This window comes from Moschus berezovskii, chromosome 6 (assembly GCF_049115385.1).
Source record: "Moschus berezovskii isolate FMDL1 chromosome 6, NW_MosBer_1.0, whole genome shotgun sequence".
NCBI classification, from domain to species: domain Eukaryota; kingdom Metazoa; phylum Chordata; class Mammalia; order Artiodactyla; family Moschidae; genus Moschus; species Moschus berezovskii.
In genome coordinates this window covers 117,677,236-117,701,061 of record NC_142465.1, presented here as the reverse complement: position 1 = coordinate 117,701,061, position 23,826 = coordinate 117,677,236, and the positions used below count along the sequence as shown (strand labels likewise).

Here is a 23,826-nt window from a genome sequence, read left to right as displayed (position 1 = left end):
ATGCTCAGATTGGCCCCTCACATGGTTAATGCTACTGTAGTTGTTTTGAAATTCTTAATAATTTTTGAACAAGAATTGCCACATTTTCATTTTGCCTTGAACCTCAAAATGACGTAAGTGAGAGTTCTGGCCCTCAGTCAATGAGAAGCTAGTGGTTCTTAGCAAAAAAGACACTGGGACAGACTTTGTCATCAACCTTGTTGGGACGAGCTGGGTGAAGGATGTGCCGTGTTCAGGGTGCAGAAGGCTGTGGGGGCCACATGAAGACAGCACCCCTGCCTGGGGAGGGGGAGGGGCAGCGGGACCACCTGCCAAGGAAGGATAGGGCCATAGACAGCAGAGGCCGGAAAGGGGCTGGGCCAGATCACCCCAAGATGGGGTCTTGACCCCATGATGTTGTTCAGTCGCTAAGTTGTGTCTGACTCTTTGTGACTCTCTGGACTGCAGGACGCCAGTTTCCTCTGACCTTTACTATCTCCTGTAGTGTGCTCAAATTCATGTCCATCGAGTCACTGATGCTATCTAACCAGCTCATCCTCTGTTTCCCCCTTCTCCCCCTGCCCTCAATCTCTCCCAGAATCAAGGTCTTTTCCAATGAGTTGGCTCTTCACATCAGGTGGCCAGAATACTGGAGCTGATCCCATACTTTGCTGGTATTTCAAGACTCCCTTGGCGGAATATGACCCTGAGGAACCAGCCTCAGAAACCAGCCACTGCAGGGATGTCTCACCCGAGAAACAGTGTTTATTGAACACCTGCGATGAGCCAGCAGTAAGCACATCGCCTGTGACCTTCTGGTTCTCATTACCTCCTGGGGTTAAGGGCTGAGGCGGGAACCAAGGAGGGGCAGGGGCAGCAGTGGGGTGCATATTAGCTCTGACGCCACTAGATGGCGCCAAACATAAATGATGATGGACCCAATGCACTCCCCGGGCCTGGGCAAGGCGGTGCGGAGGTCTCAGGAAGCCTGCAAACAAAGCTCAGAGGTGGCTCTTTGCTTTTCAGGGAGGCAGTAGTGTGAACCATCAGCCTTCGTAGGTTCAAATCCAGACTCTGCCACTTAAAAGTTCCACACATTTTCACAACTTAAAACTTTTATTTATTTTCCTTGCTTAATGTAAGTTTTATAGTCTCATTAACTTTTCATTACTTTTTTAAAAATTCACAATTTTTAATTGATTAAATAAAAATAGAATAACAATTGAGATCTACAAAATAGAATAATGGATTTCTTTGGGGGCAGGAGGGGAGATAATTTCACTTATTTGGGGTACAAAGTTAGTGTGTTTGCTATCATCAAATCAGTTGCACGTGGTCACAAGGAAACAGCATTCTTAGCTTTCTGAAGCAGGTAGTGGGCTATATTTGACTCATGGTTTGCTGACTCTTGATCTTGTGTATTAACTGTGTTAATGTAATAGGGAAGAACCTTTCTGTATTCTATTACAAGTTAACCACTGAAGGGATGCAGCCTATAAACTCAATTATACATAATGGCCCATCTCTGGGAATCCTGCTCTTCCAGTAAAGAGCATTAACCTAAAAAACCTTTGTTTAGCTCATAGGAAACCTCCTAACCAGGTCCACCAGTGAATGGTGGCAGGAGGGAGAAATTAACAAATCTCCTCTGGAGGCTGACGGGCACCAAGAAGTGTTTGACTTTACTCCCTTCCCCTTTTAGTATAGAAGGAGTCTGAATCCTAACTCAGGCAAGATAGTTCTTTAGGACACGTGCCTACCATCTTCTTGGTTAGTCGCTTTTTCACTAAGTCATTATTCCTTGCTCCCAAAACCTGTCTCTCGATTTACTGGGCTTATTGGCCTGTCATGTGACAAGCAGTATGCGCTTAGACTCTGTTTCCTTGGCATTGTTTATTTTTTCCAAGTAAAGGTTTGTTTTCTGATGTCTAAACGTACATGTGCACTAATTATAAAAAAGTGTTATAAGCAGTAAATCACTGCAGAATGATACACATGGCAGTTGCAGATTTGTGCCCTGTAATACATAATGTTGGTGATTAAAAAGTTCAGAAGAGTGACAAACATTAATGCATTTTGCGTGTCATAAATAATGAATTACACTTTCAGGAACAAATGCTAAAAGAAAGGTAAAAAAAAGAGAGAGCGGGACTGTGCTTGTCCTATGCCCAGACACCTAGAATGTAACAGAGCAGGTTTGTAAATTGTTTCTCCTCTTTTCATGCTGCCTTAAGGTACACTTTCATGGCTGACAGATGTCTGGGGTACATGCTGTTTTATTGTGTATTAATTCAACAGATGTTTGAGCAACCAATGTGCGCTATACGAAGCACCTTTTAAAATTCTTTTAAACTAATCTTCCCAACAATCCTTCAGTGTAGGTGCTACTGTCTCGATTTATGAATAAGAAACTGAGGCTCAGACAAGTGACATGACCTACCACAAGCCACAAAGCTAGTGCATTCTGGAGGGAGGATTCAAACTAGACCTGGCTTCAGTTTTAAATTTCTCACTAGCCAGGTTGCCTTTTCTTAACAGATGGAGTTTTAAAACTTTTCATGCAAAGTTGGGCACAATGAAGGATAGAAACGGTATGGACCTAACAGAAGCAGAAGATATTAAGAAGAGGTGGCAAGAATACACAGAAGAACTAAACAAAAAAGATCTGAATGACCCAGATAACCATGATGGTGTGATCACTCACCTAGAGCCAGAAAGTCAAGTGGGCCTTAGGGAGCATCACTACGAACAAAGCCAGTGGAGGTGATGGAACTCCAGTTGAACTATTTCAAATCCTAAAAGATGATGCTGTAGAAGTGCTGCACTCAATATGCCAGCAAATTTGGAAAACTTAGCAGTGGCCACAGGACTGGAAGAGGTCAGTTTTCATTCCAATCCCAGAGAGGCAATGCCAAAGAATGCTCAAACTACCACACAATTGCACTCATCTCACATGTTAGCAAAGTAATGCTCAAATTCTCCAAGCCAGGCTTAAACAGTATGTGAACTATGAAATTCCAAATGTTCAAGCTGGATTTAGAAAAGGCAGAGGAACCAGAGATCGAATTGCCAATATCCACTGGATCATCAAAACAGCAAGAAAGTTCCAGAAAAACGTCTACTTCTGCTTTATTGACTACACCAAACCCTTTGTGTGGATCAACAACAAACTGTGGAAAATTCTTCAAGAATGGGAATACCACGGATGGGAATACCAGACCACCTTACCTGCTTCCTGAGAAATCTGTATGCAGGTCAAGAAGCAACAGTTAGAACTGGACATGGAACAACAGACTTTCCAAATTGGGAAAGGAGTACATCAAGGCTTATATTGTCCCCTTGCTTATTTAACTTATATGCAGAGTACATCATGCAAAATGCCGGGCTGGATGAAGCACCAGCTGGAATCAAGATTTCCGGGAGAAACAGCAATAACCTCAGGTATGCAGAAGACACCACGCTTATGGCAGAAAGTGAAGAGCAACTAAAGAGCCTCTTGATGAGAGTGAAAGAGGAGAGTGAAAAAGCTGGCTTAAAACCCAACATTCAAAAAACTAAGATCATGGCATCTGGTCCCATCACTTCATGGCAAGTAGATGGGGAAACAATGGAAACAGTGTCAGACTTTATTGTTTTGGGCTCCAAAATCACTGCAGACGGTGACTGCAGCCATGACATTAAAAGACGCTTGCTCCTTGGAAGGAAAGCTATGACCAACCTAGACAGCATAGTAAAAAGCAGAGACATTACTTTGCCAACAAAGGTCCATCTAGTCAAAGCTACAGTTTTTCCAGTAATCATGTATGGATGTGAGAGTTGGACCATAAAGAAAGCTGAGCGCTGAAGAATTGATACATTTTAACTGTGGTGTTGGAGAAGACTCTTGAGAGTCCCTTGGACTGCAAGGAGATCAACCCAGTCAATCCTAAAGGAGTATATTCAGTTCTGAATATTCATTGGAAGGACTGATGCTGAAGCTGAAACTCTAATCCTTTGGCCACCTGATGCAAAGAACTGACTCATTGGAAAAGACCCTGATGCTGGGAAAGACTGAAGGCGGGAGGAGAAGGGGACGACAGAGGATGAGATGGTTGGATGGCATCACTGACTCGATGAACATGAGTTTGAGCAAGCTCCAGGAGTTGGTGATGGACAGGGAAGCCTGGCATGCTGCAGTCCATGGGGTCACAAAGAGTCAGACATGACTGACCAACTGGACTGAACAGAACAGGAGTTTGAAAAATCTAGCTTGAGGAACTATACCTGTCCCACGCTCAGGAACACTTCATAAATGAGGTGACCTCTGAGTAGGCCACTTACTACTACTTGCTGAGCGCAACTTGAATGTTATCCCTGTGACAAACCCTATGTAGTTGGTGCCACAAACAGTCCTAGTTTTACAGATACTGAAGCTGAGCAACAGAGGAGATGACGAGAGGGACTAGAGCCCAGGGCCCCAGGCATCAAACTGCTCTCCCTGCCGCGATCAGGCTGGATCCCGGGCCCCAATCCCTTGTAATCTCATTTCTGGGCCCCAGAAGGTTGCGAGACCCCTGGGGGTGGTGGCCTGGGTGGTTCCTCGCAGGACATCAGTCAGTCAGTCAGTTCAGCTGCTCAGTCGTTTCTGATTCTTTGCAACCCCATGGACTGAAGCACACCAGGCCTCCCTGTCCATAGCCAATTCCCAGAACTTACTCAAACTCATGTCCATCGAGTCGGTGATGCCATCCAACCATCTCATCCTCTGTCGTCCCCTTCTCCTCCCGCCTTCAGTCTTTCCCAGCATCAGGGTCTTTTCTAAGGAGTCAGTTTTTCACATCAGGTGACCAAAGTATTGGAGTTTCAGCTTCAACATCAGTCCTTCCAGTGAACACCCAGGATTGATTTCCTTTAGGATTGACCGGTTGGATCTCCTTGCAGTCCAAGGGACTCTCAAGAGCCTTCTCCAGCACCACAGTTCAAAAGCATCAATTCTTCGGCGATCAGCTTTCTTCACAGTCCAACTCTCATATCCATACATGACTACCAGAAAAACCATAGCCTTGACTAGACGGACCTTTGTCGGCAAAGTAATGTCTCTGCTTTTTAATATGCTGTCTAGGACGGTCATAGCTTTTCTTCCAAGAAGCAAGCTTCTTTTAATTTCATGACTGCAGTCATCATCTGCAGTGGTTTTAGAGCACCCCCCCCAAATAAAGTCTGTCACTGCTTCCAATGTTTCCCCATCTATTTGCCATGAAGTGATGGGACAGGATGCCACGATCTGAGTTTTCTGGATGTTGAGTTTTACGTCAGCCCCCGTGCGTAGCGGGCTGTGCAGGTTGGAGGCGCAGCTGCAGAAGGGGGGACAGTCTAACCCCGGAAGCAGTCGCGGCGCCGGCAACGCCGCGTCTCCGGTTGCCAGGGCGCCGCCCCGGAAGTAGAGCGCGGCGGGCGGAGGGCCGGTCCGCGCTGGGTAAGCGGGCGGTGTCCTCCAGCGATCGCCGAGTGGGGCTGGAGGCGGGGCCGGGCCGCGGCGCGGGGCCGCCGTGCTCCGCGCTCCCGGGCGCTTCTCAGCGCTCTGCGCCCACAGGTGAGGCTCCGCCGCCGGCGCCGGCGCCGCCGCCTCGGGGACCGAGGGTGTGGCCGTGCTGGGTGGGCGAGTGCGCATGCGCGAGCGGCTGTGGGCGCTGGTGTCCGTGATTTAGATGCTGCTGGCCGGACTCGCTGTCCGCGGGGGGAAGCCCGCGCTGATCACTGTGCGCCTTTTCTTCCTCCGAGTTCCTATGACTTGTGCCTCTCGATCCTTGTAATTGCATTCCTCTTGTCGGTTATTCCAGAATTTAGTTGTGCCTAGGCTTTTTCATTCATTTGCAATCTGCATTGTTTCTGTTGGCATCTTGCAGGGCGCAGGGTACCTGTGGCTAGCGCTCTGGACGGGAGACAGGAGATGAGTGCCCCCCGCTCCGCTCGCCTGTCTCTGGGGATCTGAACGTCGGCGTTTCCCCTCTTTCCCCTCCCTGTGTTCCCTTCATTAGAGGGGGTGGGGTAGACATACCCCCTTACAGTAGCCGAGGCATAGGCGGATTCATTCTGGAACTAAAAGTACCTTATGGTTGTAGCCGTTTGGGGTTTGCAGAGCGGTTCTTCGTTCAGGGAATATTCAGAAGCGTTATCTGGGGGCTGGGTTGTGGCGGTACAAAAAAGATTGGCCCTGCCCTGCTCTCAGGGAGTTACCTGCGCCGGTGAACACGTGTGAGGAGCGGTGGGAATGAGGAGACTGACAGGGCGACACAACGGCAGCCGGAGGCGCTGCACCCGTGTGCAGTCGGCGTTTGTGTTATCATTTTATTTCCAGGTAGCTCTTCCCCCAGAAAGACAAGCTAAAAAGGGATGCACATGTCCTGGGATCCTGGCGGAGCTGGGACTCATTGAAACTGACAGTGATCAGACTGACTGGGAGAGTGGGATGAGGGCAGGGCAGAGGGTGTGCCCATGGTCCGATAGCTGGAGGAGTGAAATGACTCCCAGGAACGTGGGTTCTGCCCGCAGCTTGCTGTTTCTCCTGAGAGGTCGTTCTGGCTTTTGTCTGGGAATAGTCGTAACTCCAGGAGATAGAGGCCTCTTGGCAGAGTTCTGTCCTCCTGGGCTTCCTGGGCACAGAGATTCCCCAAGACATTACACTGCTCAGCGAAAATCAGCTGGACTCCCTCCCGGCCTCCTACTTCTCGCCCGGATAAATCTGTAGAAGTGTTTACGGATGACCGTTTCCTGGGTGTCTCCCCTGCGAGACTGATGGCCCCTGTAGGGCTAGGCTGCACCTGCCTCACTGCTTGGCACGTGTTTGTGTGTGGCGGGAATTTGTGTCTTTTTTTTTTTTTGCCTGTTCAGGATCTTATTGCAGCACGTGGGATCTTCGGTCTTCATTGTGGCATTCGGGATCTTTAGTTGTGTCGTGTGCAATCTGGTTCTCTGACCAGGGATAGAACTTGGGCCCCCTGCATTGGGAGCACAGAATCTTAGCCACTGGCCCACCAGGGAAGTCCCTCATGTCTTTTTTTGTTAAGTCATCAAATACTGATTGACAGCCTGCTGTTACCAGACACTTCTGGGTGCTGGGGGTTCAGTAGAGATAAGATGGAGCAGCATTCCTGTTCCCATGGTGACTTATGTGTATTGAAGACGGGTGGTAACCAAGGGACCAAATACATGAACTAGACCAGGTCTTTTCACACTTGAGCACTCGAGAATGCCCTGAGAACTTAAAACGCAGATTCCTGGGGCCCACTCCCAGAGACCTGAATGTGTTACCCTACTGCGTGTGTGTGGATTGGGGCAGAGGATTTGTGTTTCTAAAAAGCACCAGGTCGAGATGCCAATGCTGCTGGCTCATGGGTCATGCTTTGAGTCGGCACTGGATTAAACAGTTGTGTACACCATGATCGCCATAGAGAAGTGACAACTTGGTAAATGTGGAGGACTGAGATGGGTTTGGGAAGGCTGCTGTGAGGGGTTGGCCTTTGAGAAAGGGCTAGATTTGGGGGACGAGCAAAGGCTTAAGAGTGGATGTCACTTGGTGGGTGAGAGGGCTGAAAAAGCCTGGAGCCTGGAGAGGGAAGGCAGGTGGAAGGATGCTGGGGGACGGGACCTGAGAGGCATGGGGGGCTGCAGGTGGACTGCGAGCTTTAATCCCAGCAAGCGGGCAGCTGCTTGCAGGCTTGTGAGCAGAGTGACAAGGTTTGCTTTGTGTGTGTAAAAAGATCGGTCTGCTGCTGGGTGGAGGATGGCTGCAGTGGGGTGACAGTGGGACCAAGGAAGCCCGTCATCAGGCCTGCTGTGGGTGTCCCTGATTGTGGGGACACCGGGGAGGCCTCTGAAAATAGAATCTTTTGGGTAGAGTGAGCATGATTTGCCGCTGGCCTGGATTGATGGTCACTTTCTCCCCAGGACTGCAGTTGAATTTTGTTGGGCTCTTAAAGCACTTTGAACACACTTCTTTTTTTTTTTGGCCATCCCTCGTGGCATGTGGGATCTTGGTTTCCTGACCAGGGATCAAACCATGCCCCTGCGCTGGCAGTGTGGCGTCTTCACCACGGGACTGCCGGGCAAGTCCCTGAGTGCATCTCTTGCCTCTCCTGGGTCAGGACTGTCCAGGAGCACCTGGTCCCGGGCAGCTCAGTGTCTCTTGTCACCAGTCTGGCACAGAGGGGCTGTCAATGCTGCGTGAAACTAGACAGATGAGAAACTAGACTCGTGGTGGCCCGGACAGCCAGGGATGTCCCTGGGGAAACCAGTTCTCAAGCTTGAGCAAATCCTGCCCACTTGCCCCAGGAGTGGGACCCTTAAATAACCAGCAACTCTCTGGATTCCCGGTGGCTGACCTACCTCAGGTGGTAATAGCCCGCTCCGACTTTGAGCTGTGATCAGCATGAGGGCTATCTCATCAGTCTCTGCTTTTCCTGATGAGGTTTTTATGGTGCTCAGTTTTGAAAATAGCCGACCTCGTGGCTTGAAAGTCTGAGGCATCAGTTCACATGAACCAGTAGAGAGGTAATGTGTCAAGTTCATTACTCAATACCACTAATCCCGCTTGATTTTTTTTTTTTTCTGTTTTAGGAGAAAGTCGCAGGAAATCAATCTGACAATCAGGTATTTATTTATTTTTCTAAGGAAAAGGATTTCTCAGGTTTGGGGAGGAGTCTGGCTTCTGTACTGTGGGGACTGGGCTGATGGCTCCTTTGTTCTAAGACGATTCCTGAGCCCCCTCACTGGCACTGGCTGGGTGCTGGGGGACCACCTGCTGCCTTGCGGGAGGTCGATGATGCCTGACAAGGGGGCTGCATGTAAACTGAGGGTTGACATCCCATGTGGGAGGGAGGCCGTGTGCGTTCCCTCTTACTCTCCGAGCCCCACTCTCCCGGCTGTAAGTGGGGACAGTACCTGTCTCCGGGCGTCAGCTGAGCTGTAACGGTGTGCCCAGTAGACAAGGATCCGCACAGACTGCCCCGCCCGGAGCCCGGCGCGTCCTGGTGCTTCATGAGTGTGGCTGCGTCCTGGTGCTTCATGAGTGTGGCTGTCGTTCCAGTGATGACAGATACAGGTCATCACTTCCTGCGCTAGGCGGGCTGGTCTCCGGAGCCCAGCGGCGGGGGTGTGCGGGCCGAATCCGGGGCAGCTTCACGGGGAAGCTCTTTCCGCCTGACACACTCGATTCAAACCCAGTTGACTGATCGGAGAACCCGCCGTGTGCCAGGGCCACACCCGCCTGACCTTGCGGTAATCCCCGCGGTGCCGCTGAGGGGCTGTCACTTTCTTTTTCCATTTATTTCACCGGAGGCTGAGGCCCCGAGGACTTGCCAGGATCCGTTTCCATGCGGGAGCGAACTGGGTCTCTGAGCCTCTGGTGTGGAGGGCGCCTCCATCCCTCCTCTCTCTTCTCTGGGTGCCTTTGCATCAGCTCTCCGTGGTGGCTTCCACGTCGATTTGGTGTGTTTCTGAAAAGAGGCTCTTATAAAGGAGAGGTGGCCTTACTTCTTTCTTTCCTTTTTTAACCATAAATGACTGTCTTCTTGCTCAGCACTTTATACCGTGCTCTGTTTCCAAAACTTGTATATATGCAGCTCCTTGCGTGTGTGAATTTCTTCTTCTTTCTCCCCTAGTGTTTAGGATGGTCGCGTCTTGTGTTGGTTCCCTGGGGCTGCAGTGTAAGAGTGCCACAAACTGGGCAGCTTTGTGAGGCAGGAGCCTGGAATCGGGGGTTGGCAGAGGTATGCTCTCTTGAAAGATGCCAGGGAGGGGTCCGCGTGGCATCCAGTTTCTGGGAGCCCCAGGCATCGTGGCAGCATAACTCGATCATCTCTGCCTCCTCTTCCCACGGCCGTGTTCCCTCTGTATCTGTCTGTCGCCTTGTCTTCGCAGGGTATTGTCTGTCCGTGTGTGTCTGTGTCCAGCTTTCCATCTCGTGAGGGTATCTGTCGGTGGATTAAGGCTGACCTGAATGACCTCAGCTTTTTCTGAGAACAGTTATTTATTTGGCTGGAAATTAAGCCCCTGTCAGTCACACGATTTGCAATTATTTTCTCCCAGCCCGTAGGTTGTCTTTTCATTTTGTTTATGATTTCCTCTGCTGTACGAAAGTTAATAAGTTAATTAGGTCCCATTTGTTTATTCTTGATTTTATTTGTATTTCCTTGGGAGACTGACCTAAGAAAACATTGGTACCATTTACATCAGGATGTTTTGCCTGTATTCTCTTCTAGGGGTTTTACGGTGTCATGTCTTGCATTTAAGTCTTTAAGGTGTTTTGAGTTTATTTTTGTGCGTGGTGTGAGAGTGTGTTCTAACTCTGTTGGTTTACACATAACCAGCCAGCCATCCCAGCACCACTTGCTGAAGGGACTGTCATTTCTCCGTCGTACATCCTTGCCTCCTTTGTCAAAGATTGACTGCAGGTTGTGTGGGTTTATTTCCGAGCTCTCTGTTCTATTCCATTGATCCTTGTGTCTGTTTTTGTGCCAATCATTTGGGTATTCATTTTCTTTTAGGTAGAACCCGAGGCAAGAGTCAGGGAAACTGAAGAGAAATTGGATGTTCCTGTTGGCTCCATAAACACCTATGGTAGGTCAGGCGTGAGATGTTTCCCTTGGTGACTGCCTGTCCACGTGGCCGAAGGAAAGGGTGGGGGGCTGGGAGGAAACCGCCCCTCCTTGGAGGCTCTACCTCCTGCTGTAAAGTGAGGATGGGGCTTCTCTGTAGTTCAGACGGTAAAGAATCTGCCTGCAATGCGGGAAACCTGGGTTCAATCCCTGGGTTGGGAAGATCCCCTGGACAAGGGAATGGCCACCTACTCTAGTATTCTTGCCTGGAGAGTCCCCATGGACAGAGGAACCTGGCGGGCTACAGTCCATGGGGTCTCCAAGAGTTGGATACGTCATAATGGCTAACGGCACAGTGCAGCACTCAAGTGAGGGTGGGAATATTTGCTCCATCCAGCTTCCGGGGTTTGGGGTCGTGCCCCTTGAAGCACCTTCTACCTGTTTTGTGTTGAGCACAGTGTGGATATAAAGCACTGCCCATGTTATCCTGTTAGGTTTCTGCTCTTCCTTCTGTGTCATCTCCAGGTGGACGTCCGTGACGGGGGTGCGGTCGCCCAGGAAGGCTGATGTTTGAAGTGCAGGGCGTGGGGTGTGGTGTGGGCCCTGCCTGGCTGCGGGGTTGGTTCTCACCCAAATCCTGTGTCTGCAGTTGGACTCTAGGGGGCAGAGTCAGAACAGGATCCCTCAAGGAGGCAGGGCTGATCAGGGTGAAGTCAGATTACAGGCTGGCCTCCCAGATACTGCAGATTCCTGCCCAGACTACCCCAATGAAGTGAATATTGCAAGAAAGCAAGTCACATGAATGTTTTGGTTTCCCTGGGGTATGATAGTTAACTTTATACCGTACTACAGACTGTATTAGGCATTAGCGACTTGTCTAAAACAGTGTACATGGCCTTAATTGAAAAATGTTGCTGCTGCTGCTACTTAGTGGCTTCAGTCTTGTCTGCCTCTTTGCGACCGTATGGACTGCAGCCTGCCAGACTCCTGTCCATGGGATTCTTCAGGCCAGAATACTGGAGTGGGTTGCCATGCCCTCCTACAGGGGATCTTCCCAACCCAGGGATTGAACCCGGGTCTACTGCATTGCAGGCAGATTCTTTACCACTGAGCCATCAGGGAAGCCCTAATTAAAAAATACCTTATTGCTAAAAGGCTTCCCTGCTAGCTCAACTGGTAAAGAATCTGCCTGCAATGCAGGGGATCTAGGTTTGATCCCTGGGTTGGGAAGATCCCCTGGAGAAGGGAACGGCTACCCACTCCAGTATTCTTGGCCTGGAGAATTCCATGGATTGTATAGTCCACGGGGTCCCAAAGAGCCGGACACGACTGAGTGACTTTCACTTTATTTCCAAAAAATGCTAATCATCACCTGAGCCTTCAGGGAGTCATGGTAGTAACACCAAAGATTACAGATCACTGTAGCAAACAGATCATAAGGAGGGACTTCTTGGCAGTCCAGTGGTTAAGACTCTGTACTTCCTGTGCAGGGGGCGCAGTTTCAATACCTGGCCAGGGAACTAAGATGCCACGTGCTTCATGATACAATCAAAATAAATAAGTAAAAGGTAATAATGAAGACGTTTGAAATATGATGAGAACACTGTGACACAGAGACAGAAAGCGAGCAGACGCTGTAGGGAAAATGGTGCTCATAGACTTGCCCCATGCAGGGTTGTCACAAACCTTTGGTTTGTATAAAAAAAAAAAAAAAAAAAAACCAGTGCCTGCAAATTGTCTGCAGTAGAAAAGCACACCCCGCCCCCAAGTCGTCCTCGACACTGCGAGGGGGGCTGGGCCAGTGGGGTTTGCTTAGGTGCGGACTGAGCTGCCAGCTGGTGGGGGACTCACGGAGCTTCTGGCGTCACCTCGAGGCAGTGGCTGCTGACCTTCACGTGGACGGTGACTGATAGGTTAGCAGCCTCACGTGGCAGTTACATGACACTTGGCGTTTGCAGAGAGCGAGTCCCTTTACCCCTCACTTTGACCTTGTGGGCGTTGGCATCGTCTTGAGGAAGCCGTGTTCAGAGAGGGAAGGGATGATGGGCTGTGGAAGCAGCAGCAGACTTAGAGTAGGGTCACCCTGAGCTTCACTCAAGGCACCATCGTGCCCTTTGGTCCTTTCTTACACTGGCTCTTAAGAGCCGTGGCCTCCCCATCCGTAAACAGGGATGACGACCATGATTCCTTACGCGCCAGGTGCCCTAATCAGTGCTTTACATGTGTTCACTCGCTTACGTCTTACTTTCACCTGCGACAGTACTATCGTCACCCCCGTTTCGCAGATAAGGAAACAAGTTCAGAGAGGTCAGGTAACTTGCCCAGCGTCACACAGCGAGTGAGTGGTGGAGCTGGGCCTCGAGCTCCACAGCCTGTGCTTGCCTGTAGCCCCACCTTGCTGGGCACCCTGAGGAGCGTGTGGGGTGCCCTGTGTAGAAGCACCCTGAGCTCCACCTTGGGGATTCTCTTCTCCTTTCCTCTCCCAGGCAGCGCATGCCTGAGTCCCCACCTCCACATCCCATGCTTTTTCTGCCTGGTGACGTTGCTCCAAACGTGAAGCCACGACAAGGGGGATGTGCCTACTTCATAAGAGGCCCTCAACGTTCACTGGGCCCCAGGGCTTTGAGCCTTGGCTGGGAAAGCCCTTCCCCTCCTGTCCTCAGGAGTGTAACGAGGCAGCCTTGGTCTGGTGGGAGCTGGGGGGAGCCTGGACCCCTGGGCTGCTTAAGCAGCTCGGAAACCACAAATTCAGAGGAGGAACTAGGTACAGAAAGGTCCCGTAACTTGCTCAGAGTCCCACGGTGGCACCGCCAGGCCTGGGACCACAGTCGCTCATTTTCCCCGATGTGATCTTCTGCCGGCACGTGCCAGGCCCTGGGCACCAAGCGGGGACAGAAAAAAGGTGACTCCTGCCCCCGCAAGCAGGGACAGAGCTGCAGGTGCCGAGGGGCCGGGCAGCTGGTCTGGAGAGTCAGAGAGGCTCTGCAAGAAGTGACACTCACTTCTGCCTGCAGACGAGTGGGCAGTAGCTTAACTGGGCAGAAGGGAGGCCAGAGTGCTGTGGGCAGAGCACGTACCAAGGCCCTGAGGTAGACGGGAGTCCGGTGTGGCCAGAACAGTGGGTAAGCGAGAAGCTGGCATGACACACACCTGGAAAAGCTGGAGAAGAACAGGGCACTGCACATCTTAGGTGCAGTGGGAGGCACGTTGGTTATTAAACAGAGCGCTGTGGTCAGACAGACGCTGCATTACCCGCTGTGAAGCAGTGCAGTGGCGTAGGGCAGGGGGGCAGCAGGGAATACATAGGACTTGAGGGGTCGGGTGGGGGGGGTGCCCGGATTAGAGCAGGTACCCCCGTCTCTGCCCATCAGAGTCAGCTCCAGGGTGCCTGCCCAGGCTACCCTCCCACCTGCCGACCCAGCTCCCACAGCCCAGGCGCGTCCCCTCGTGGCGCCTGTCACGGCTGCCGTTCAATGTGCATAGCCTTTATTTCCCGCTCGAGCAGACTTTTGGGCTCAGCACAGTTGGCATTTGGGGCTGGGTGGTTTGCTTGCAGGGGGTGGGCATCCTGTATGTCGGGGGGTGTCAAGCAGCATCTCTGGTCTCTGCTCGCGAGCTGTCAGAGCCTCCCCTGAACCCCGGTCAGTCCCGACGAGCGAGATGCCTTCAGTGCGGTGGGGTCCCCCAGGGGCGTTTTGGGGGCCTGGCCCCGGCTGAGACCCTGTGTGGGCAGACGGAGCTCGGCCGGCGGTCTGCTCGCCTGCGCAGAGGGCTCCTCGGCGGCGGGCGGCGGTGAGGCGCGGCGCTCACGGCTCTCATGAGGCGCTGTCTTCCAGGGTTATGGCGGGAAAAGTGAAGTGGGTCACCGACATGGAGAAGTCCGTGCTGATAAATAACTTTGAGAAGAGAGGATGGGTCCAAGTGACAGAAAACGAGGACTGGAACTTCTACTGGTGAGTATGGAAGCCGGGCTTCTGTGCCGTCCGAGCCGTTCACGAGCACGACGGCGGCGCGTCCCGCAGGCAGTGTCCCGCGAAGGCCCGCTCCTCCCGGGCCCTCTGCGTGCTCGCGGGGCGGCCCTGGGGTAGTGCCAGCGCTCGAGTGTCGGAGGCCCGGCTGCATGGCGTGCATCCGGCTGAGAAACGGGCCCCCGCCCCGGGGCCGGGCCGCTCACAGTGGAGCCCTGTTGCCAGGACCTTGGGGTTCGCTCGGGGAAGTTAGCATCCAGGGCGTGGCGTGGGGGGGGGCTGTGGGGGCTGGGGAGGACTGCGGGGAGGACTGTGGGGCTGGGGAGGACTGCGGGGAGGACTGTGTGGCTGGGGAGGACGGTGGGGTGGTGTGGGGAGTGGGAAAGACTGTGGGAGGGCTCCCTGTTCCGTTTCACTCCGTCATTAGACCAGCAGGGTGCTGGCCGGGCTGACTGAGAAACCCTGGAAAGGCCAGTTAGGCTAGAAAGGTAGCATTTCGGCACTCAGTCCCTGGTGGTGCCCGGCCCAGCCGGGAGCCCTGGAGTCTTCCTGGACTCCTCTCCCCGCCTCACCTCCTCCCACTTCCTCTGGGTGAGCTCCCCTGTCCTGCTTGGTCCAGGCCTGGGCTGCTCCCTCCCTCGGGACAGCATCCACACACCTGGCGGGTTCCTCACCAGAACACTTCCCCAACCCTCAGCAGCTCCTGGGTGCACAGCGCGGGTGTGAGGCTTTGGGGGGACGGGCGTCGGTGGGGGAGCACCTCAGGGTCTACAGGGGCCTTTCCACCCTGACTCTCCTCCACCGCCGCCCAAGGCTCACTCTCCCTGCCGCTGCCCTGAGAGATGGTCCCCGACCTCTCTCCAGCCCCTTTCCTTCTCCCCCTGCCCCCGCCAGTGCAGCAGGCTGCACGTTTTCCCCACTGACCCGCCGAGAACATTGTCTTTCTTTTGCACTTCTGCACACACCATGCTTTCTGCCCCTCCTCAGCCCACCCTCCAGAGACAGTGCACCCGGGGGTTAGACGTCCAGACCCTGAAGCCCGAGCCATGCGTGGCTTCAGCCCTGGCGCCTTCACCCCACTGTTCACGGAGGCCTTGACCTGTCTTCCCAGGTTCGGTTGTTCGAGGTTTCAGGGATCACGGAACATGAGGTGGTGCTGGCATGGGGCGGGAGCCCCACCGGCACCTCCCTCACGCACCAGCACGTGTGCCCTGGAAGCCAGCTGTGCCCCGCAGGCTCTCCCAGGCTGCCCTGCTCAGGTGGCAGCAAATGCTGACTCTGTGATTTCCCCGCCTGTCCCCTCTGTCGGTGTCCCTGCAAAGCCCTGAAAATTGAGGACCTGGCCTGGCTTCTCTCAGCCTCCCCGGAGCCTGGCCAGGCCCCGGGTACAGTGGGCAGCCCCCAGCCCGCAGCTCTGGCAGTGGACGGAAGGACCACATGAGCTGTTTTCCTGACAACACTGAAGTCACCTGCTCTTTAAACCTGATTTCCCCCTGCAGGAGTGGGGTCGACAGGCAGGGAGGGCATTTTGTGAAGTGGGTCAGCATCTGCATATGGTTTACCTCTCAGAGGTAAAGTGACATCATTCATCCAGAACCCTGTTTGACGGGAGCTCTGAAGGGAAGGCTGAGCACGACAGCGTTTAGTACTTGCTGTCTGGTGTCCCGCTGCCCGGTGCCATGGACCCAGCAGAACTCAGTGTGTTCTTTCGGCTTCTCATGCGGGGGTTGGGGGTGAGGGGAAGTTCAGTGCTGCCCTCTTCATGCCGAGAAGGGTTTTGGATCACTTTTATTCTTAAAAAACTTTTTATTTTATATTGGAATGTAGTCCATTAACAATGCTGTGATAGTTTCAGGTGACAGCGAAGGGACTCAGCCGTACACATACGTGTATCCATTCTCCCGCAAACTCTCCTCCCATCCAGGCTGAGGATGACATAACACTGAGCAGAGTGGAGCTATCCTGAACCAAAGAGTGAGAGGAGGAAAGGGCTAACCAGTTTGATAGGAGTTGGATATTTGGAGATCTTGAGAGCTCATGCTTTAAGTGTCCCTGGTCAGGTCTTAAAAATCGGTTAGGGAAAATTACTGAAAACAGTTAAATATTAACCGGTTGGGGAAAGGTAAATACAGTAACCAAGCAGATTAAGGTGCAGTCATTAAAATAATTGTGATCATCATAAAGCAGTTTAGGGAACTGAACAACAATAAATGAGAAGAAAAACATATTATGAAATTGTATCCTGACAACAGCTGTGCAAAAACACCTTACACGTGGGCAGGAAATAGACGGAGTGTGGGACAGGGAAACAGTGACTGTGCTGGAAGGAGTGTATGGGTTATCCATTGCCAGAGTAACAGCAAGTAACAAGCACTACAAAACTTGGTCCCTGGGGACTTCCCTGGCAGTCCAGTGGCTAAGACTCTGCACTCCCAGTGCAAGGGGCCCGGGTTCGATCCCTGGTTAGGGAACTAGATCCCACATGCCTCAACTAACTGTCCCAGATGCCGCCACGAATGTTGCAAGATCACACGTGTCACAAGTAAGACCCAGCGCGGCCAAATAAATAAACATTAAAAACAGAACTTAGGGGCTCGAAACAGCCACTTTTTGTTGCACATGAGTTGGTCTGTTTGATGGAGCGGTTCTCTTGGTCTGGCCTGCTTCACTGACCCTGCCTGGGCTCACGCAGCGTCCACTGTCACCTGGCGGGTCATCCGGGAGCTGGCTGGTCTAGAATGCCCTTGGCCAGAACAACAGGGGCTCCTCTCCACAAAGCTCTCACATCCCTCCAACCAGCTAGTCTGGGCTTGTGGGGTGTCAGGGGCCCAAGAGAGAGGTGGCAGCTCTCAAGGCCGTTAAGGGCCAGTCCCAGAAATGGCATGCCATCACTTCTGCCATTCTTTTTGGAGAACTGCACTGAAGTGAAGTGAAAATCACTCAGTCATGTCCGATTCTTTGCGACCCCGTGGACTATACAGTCCATTTAATTCTCTAGGCTAGAATACTGGAGTGAGTAGCCGTTCCCTTCTCCAGGGGATCTTCCCAATGCAGGGGTCGAACCCAGGTCTCCCACATTGCAAGCAGATTCTTTACCAGCTGAGCCACAAGGGAAGCCCAAGAATACTGGAGTGGGTAGCCTATCCCTTCTCCAGTGGATATTCCCAACCCAGGAATCGAACCGGGGTCTCCTGCATTGCAGGTGAATTCTTTACCAACTGAGCTATCAGGGAGGCCCAAAGAACTGCACTGGGTTGGCTCAAATTCAAGGGAAAGTTATTTTACCTCCAGAAGGGACTTGCTACAAAGTGACCCAGGATATGGAACAAGAAGGGTGGAGCATTGGGACCGTTTAACAGTCAGGCTACACAGTAGGTGAATGTTTCCGTTGCTCCTTGCAGAAGTGCCTGTCGCCAGGCCTCAGGAAGACTCGTACGAGGTGAGCTTGGAGTAGCTTATCTTATGGGAAATCAAAGACGTGGTCGAGGACTACTAGATTCATGTTAGTAAGACTCAGAAGGCAACTTAGAGAGTTCCTTCTGCCCAAAATAAGGAGAACTAGAGCTTGAGTAACCCCACTCCAGTACTCTTGCCTGGAAAACCCCATGGACAGAGGAGCCTGGAAGGCTACAGTCCACGGGGTCGCGAAGAGTCGGACACGACTGAGCGACTTCACTTTCCCTTTTCCCTTTCGTGCATTGGAGAAGGAAATGGCGACCCACTCCAGTGTTCTTGCCTGGAGAATCCCAGGGACGGCGGTGCCTGGTGGGCTGCCGTCTATGGGGTCGCACAGAGTCGGGCACGACTGAAGTGCCTTAGCAGCAGCAGAGCTTCAGTAAGAATAACTGAGACAGATTGAAACCACGCTGCCTGTTTGAACCTGAGTTCGTAAACATGCCCCTCAGAAGAACAGACCCAACACCGTGCCTGCTGCTCAGTTGTATCCAACTCTTTGCAACCCCATGGACTATAGCCCGCCAGGCTCCTCTGTCCATGGGATTTTCCAGGCAGGAATACTGGAGTGGGTTGCCATTTCCTTCTCCAGGGGATCTTCCCGACCCGGGGATCAAACCTGTGTCTCTCGCATCTCCTGCAGGCAGACTCTTTACCACCCACATAATTTGTGATATATTTGAAATGGCCACAGTGGGGAGCTCCCTGGTTGCCTAGTGGTTAGAGCTCGGCGTTTTTCACCACTGTGGCCCTGGTCCAGTCTCTGGCTGGGGACTGAGATCTCATAAGATGTGCTGTGTGGCCTCCCCCCTCTACAAATAGCCATGTTTTTGATACTCCTTCCCTCTGGAGGTGAGAGAAGGGTCTTGTCCCCTTCTCCTGACCTTGGGTGGGCTCTGTGACTGCTTTGACCAGTGGGACATGGTCAGTGTGTTCTGTGTTGGGGCCCAGACCTTAAGAAGCCCACAGCTTCTACTTCCTGTGTGGGAAGCCCCAGCCGGAGCCACGAGCTGCTACATGAGATGCCTGCCCGTCCCAGGACTGTCGTGCGGGAGAGCCCCCCACACAACGTGCCAGCTGTGGACAAAGCCTGCTCGGGCCCCCAGACCAGCTGGCTGAATCCCCCTGAGTGACCTCAGTGCTGTGTGGGGCAGAGCACTCAGCTGCGCCCTGCCCAAATTCTTGACCCCACAGAACCTAGAGATAGCATACCATGGTGGTTATCTTAGGTAGTGAACATTGGGTCGTTTGTTCTGCAGTGACAGGGAACCAGAACACAGCTCATCACACGTCCTTGGGGCAGGGGGCGGGGGGAGGGGCAGGAAGCCAGCTCACCATTTGGAAAACTGATGCAGGAAAAAGGTCACTCAGTCTTCCCTGGAGAAACCCTTCACGGGCGTCTGAATTGTCCATGAAGGAAAATTTCTCCTCATAGAAACATTCCTGCCAATAAATGAAGGAGGAATGAGAAAGGAGAATTTTCACCATTTTATAACCCCTCACGAAATAAGGATCTACGTCTGTGCAGGACGGAAGCCGCTGACCACAGGGCAAGAGGGCACTTGCGTGCGGCTGATGCAAACAAAGATGTATGTGCCCGAGTGTGGTGTACACTCCCAGTTCTAGCACAGAGAAACGAATGTAAAATCCCTCACCACTCATTTCTATGTTGATTATATGTTGAGATGATAAGATGTTGGACTGTTGTTTGTTGTTCAGTCATTGAGTTGTGTCCAACTCTTTGCAACCCCACAGACTGCAGCGTGGCAGGCTTCCCCGTTCTTCACGGTCTCCCAGAGTTTGCCCCAGTTCATGTCCATTGAGTCGGTGATGCCATCCAACCATCCCATCGTCTATCGCCCGCTTCTCCTCCTCCTGCCCTCAGCCTTTCCCAGCATCAGGGTCTTTTCCAGTGAGTCAGATTAGAATCATTCTTGCCTCTTTAACTTTTGTTTTAATGTGCCCACTAGAAAATTGACTATATGACTCAGCTGCGTGGGCCACATTGTATTTCTCTTGGGCGGAGCTGGTGATTAGTCACCGACATCCTGAGGGGAAAGGCTCCAGGCTGGATGTGCCGGCCAGTGGGAGCACGCACTGCCCAGGACACAGCTCTGCTCCCCATCCGCCTGCAGCTCACTGGACCTCTAGGTCTGGCCCCCAATTTATAGGAAGTGCAGGGCCCCGGGGAGCATGGTAAACAAGGAAGCTGTGAGAACCCCTGCAGAACAGGCACCCAGTATCTTCAACAAATAAATTGCCTAGAAAAAAAATTTGAGGAAGGTGGGGGAGAAAGTATAGATTTAAAGACATGTGAGAGAGAGCAACTAATGAGAAGACCTGGCTTCTTATTTGCAGAAGCTATGAAAAGTATTTATTGGACTGTTGGGGAGATTTGAACCCTGAGTAACATTTGACAGTATTCAGGAATTACAGCTGCTTTTTTTTTTTCTCGTGGTAACAGTATAAAATAGGATATCATATAGCATAAAAAGGAGTTCTTGGGGGTCCAGTGGCTGAGACTCCATGCTCCCAATGCAGGGGGATCCCTGGTCACTTTTAGGTTGGAAGGATTCATTAACAAAAGAAACACTCATTATACACAAGCGGTTTCAATATTTAATAGAGGGTTCAGTTCAGTTCCACCACTCAGTCGTGTCCGACTCTTTGCGACCCCATGAATCACAGCACGCCAGGCCTCCCTGTCCATCACCAACTCCCAGAGTTCACTAAAACCCATGTCCATCGAGTCGGTTACTCGACTTAATTTCAATATACAGTCGTTAAAAGAAGAAAAATAGAAACAGCAGAGGAAAGTAACAGCACGCGCATCACCAAATTGGGCCAACCAACATCCAGACTTGACCAGCACTGGCACATCGCTCAGTATCTGGAGTCTCAGGTGGGCAAAGGTCCCGGATGGCGTGCCCGCCCCACGGTTGAGACTTCAGGTGGCAGTTTTGGGGGCTGATACTATCAGCGGTTTTGCGTAAACCGCAGAAATGCGGCTCTGGGGTTACTTTCACTGTCACAATCCTGTTTGTCTCAAACCTTGTGAGACACAGGATTTTCCTGGCCCAAGAGGGCTGGCCAGGCCTCCAGGGGCTCAAGAGAAAATCCAGGGTCCTGTCCTTCTCTTATCCAAAGTGCTGCTTGATTGCTGGTAGCAGTTGTTGTGCTTGCAGGCAGGGTGAGGAGTCAGTCTCCAGCTTCTAAAGCCTGAACAAGACTGCTTCCGTTTTGACTTCGCTGATACCCATGAGGGAAGTCCCTGGGGCTTTGGTTTTAAGGGGTCCCTGTCCTTCCTGACTGGGGGTGCAGATATTGAGTCAATGAATTTCTTGGCTTCATGGTCAGAAAGGGCCTATCTCATGTAATATCTATAATCAATGTTATCATTAACCAAGAAACATTTATTGAGCATCTGCTCCATGCCAGAGAGTACAGCCAGTCAGGGCACAGGCTCAGAAGAGCCCCCGCCCCAGACTGTTGAGTATAGCCACAGACGCACATCCTGCTGCCATGGGCTGGACCCCTCTGGGCTCAGGTGCGGGCTAAGGACAGGTATGCGCTGAGGAACACGCTTCCTGGTTGGAGCTTCCTGGGCCTTAATGAGTCCTCCTTCCACGTGGACACACCCTGAGCTTTCATCCAGCACGTCCCTTCTTCGCTTCTCTTTCAGGATGAGCGTGCAGACCATCCGCAATGTCTTTAGTGTTGAAACTGGCTACCGGCTCTCGGATGATCAAATAGTCAACCATTTCCCGAACCACTATGAGCTGACGCGGAAGGACCTGATGGTGAAGAACATCAAGAGATACAGGAAGGAGCTGGAGAAGGAGGGGAGCCCACTGGCGGAGAAGGACGAAAGCGGGAAGTACCTCTACCTGGGTTCGTGTCCTTTCCACTGGCTTCACCTTTTAAATAAACAGCCATGGCATTTTTTCCCCCATCGGCACACAGCACGGGGATGGCAGCTGTTGGCTCTGAGGGATGAATGTGTTTGTGCGAGTTGTGAGCACCTCTTTCTTTCCAAGTGTTTACAGGATACGGAGGAGCAGGGCAGAGGGCAGGGAGGGCTTCAGCTTTGGAATCTTGAGTTTGTGTCAGTGCCTTGGAAATGTGCTCAGGAGGGCGGGGGCCACTCTGTGGGCTACAGACTGCTGGGAGGGATAAATTCTGTGTCTGGGAAGGCCCGGAGACAGCAGTGTGTTCATGCTGCACCCTGCGAGAAAAGCTGGGCTGTCAGAAAGTTTCAGAATCCCTTTGCACACTTGGGGAAAATGATATGTGACTTCTCTGGGCCTCAGTGTCCTTGTCTGATAAATGGGAATAATAACAATGCCGAGCTCAGAGGTTGCTGTGGGGATTAAATGGTACAGATTTACAGAGTAGTGACTATATCGGAGATTGGAGAAGGCAATGGCAAGCCACTCCAGTACTCTTGCCTAGAAAATCCCATGGATGGAGGAGCCTGGTAGGCTGCAGTCCGTGGGGTCACTAAGGGTCGGACACGACTGAGCGACTTCACTTTCACTTTTCACTTTCACACATTGGAGAAGGAAATGGCAACCCACTCCAGTGTTCTTGCCTGGAGAATCCCAGGGATGGGGGACCCTGGTGGGCTTCTGTCTATGGGGTCACACAGAGTCGGACATGACTGAAGTGATGCAGCAGCAGCAGATTTACAGAGTAACTGGCATGCAGCCGAAAGAGAACTCGTTACAGGCAGACCTCGGAGAGATGGCGGGTTCAGTTAGAGAACACCACAATAAAGCAAATACCACAGTGGGAATTCCCTGGCGGTCCAGAGGTTAGGACTCCATGCTCCCATTGCCAGGGGCCTGGGTTCAGTCCCTGGTCAGGGAACTAAAAGCCCGCAAGCCATGCAGTGCCACCAAAAATAAATAAAAAGAACAAAGTTATGAAAAATAAATGAAGGGAACATTGCTATAAAGCAAGTCACGTGACTTTTTGTGGTTTCCCTCCACCTGTAAAAGTTATCATTGCACGGAACTGTGGTCTGTCAAGTGTGCAATAGCATCATGTCTTAAAAAAACAATGCACGTGCCTTCATTTAGAGATACTTTATTACTTAGAAATGCGAACCATCATCTGAACCTTCAGTGAGTTGTCATTTTTTTTGCAGTAGTATTGGTTTGGCCAGAAAGTTCCCTTGGGTTTTTCCATAAGTCTCAGCCCACCCAGTAACATCAAGATTGCTTATCATGGTTCACCAAACATCATAATGAAAAAGTTGGAAATAGTGTGAGAATTACCTAAATGTAACACAGAAACACAAAGTGAGCCAGAGCTGTTGGAAAAATAGTGCCAACAGACTTGCTTCATGCCGGGTTGCCACAAGCCTTCATTTTGTAAAAAAAACCACAGTATCTGTGAAGCGCAATAAAGCAAGACGTATCTGTCTCACATGGATCCTCACATGGATCGAACGGCAGAAGTCCTTGCTCCATCAGATGCTGGGCAGGGGGCGCAAGGTGATGGCACAGGCCCTGGAAAGGCAGTGGCAGTGTTTTTCTGTCTGTGGCCCCTGTTGGGCTGACTTACCGTTGTCCCTTCTCCCGTCCCCTCAGATTTTGTTCCCATCACCTACATGCTGCCCGCCGACTACAACCTGTTCGTGGAGGAGTTCCGGAAAAGCCCCTCGAGTACCTGGATTATGAAACCCTGTGGCAAAGCCCAGGGAAAGGGCATCTTCCTGATCAACAAGCTCTCGCAGATCAAAAAGTGGTCCCGGGACAGCAAAACATCCTCGTAAGTGGGCGGGCGTCCCGTGCGCTTTGGCAGCAGCTGTCTCATGTCCTTGGGCTTCTGGCCACGAGCTGGTGGGC

At 51.9% G+C, this 23,826-nt stretch overlaps 1 protein-coding gene across 6 annotated transcripts in view; it reads left to right on the top strand.

Moving 5' to 3' along the window:
- TTLL1 (TTL family tubulin polyglutamylase complex subunit L1) overlaps nucleotides 1-23,826 on the top strand; it is a 58,965-nt gene that overhangs the window by 17,611 nt on the left and 17,528 nt on the right. For 4 of the 6 annotated variants that reach the window (XM_088837540.1, XM_055395210.2, XM_088837543.1 and 1 more), the window contains exons 1-6: nucleotides 5,398-5,551; nucleotides 8,575-8,607; nucleotides 10,503-10,575; nucleotides 14,390-14,506; nucleotides 21,657-21,865; nucleotides 23,569-23,749. In XM_088837540.1, the coding sequence (XP_088693666.1) occupies nucleotides 14,394-14,506; nucleotides 21,657-21,865; nucleotides 23,569-23,749 (503 nt within the window). In that variant the 5' untranslated portion in view covers nucleotides 5,398-5,551; nucleotides 8,575-8,607; nucleotides 10,503-10,575; nucleotides 14,390-14,393. Of the gene's footprint in view, nucleotides 1-5,397; nucleotides 5,552-8,574; nucleotides 8,608-10,502; nucleotides 10,576-14,389; nucleotides 14,507-21,656; nucleotides 21,866-23,568; nucleotides 23,750-23,826 lie in introns of those variants that run through there. The other 2 variants (XM_088837541.1, XM_088837542.1) reach the window with 2 other exon arrangements.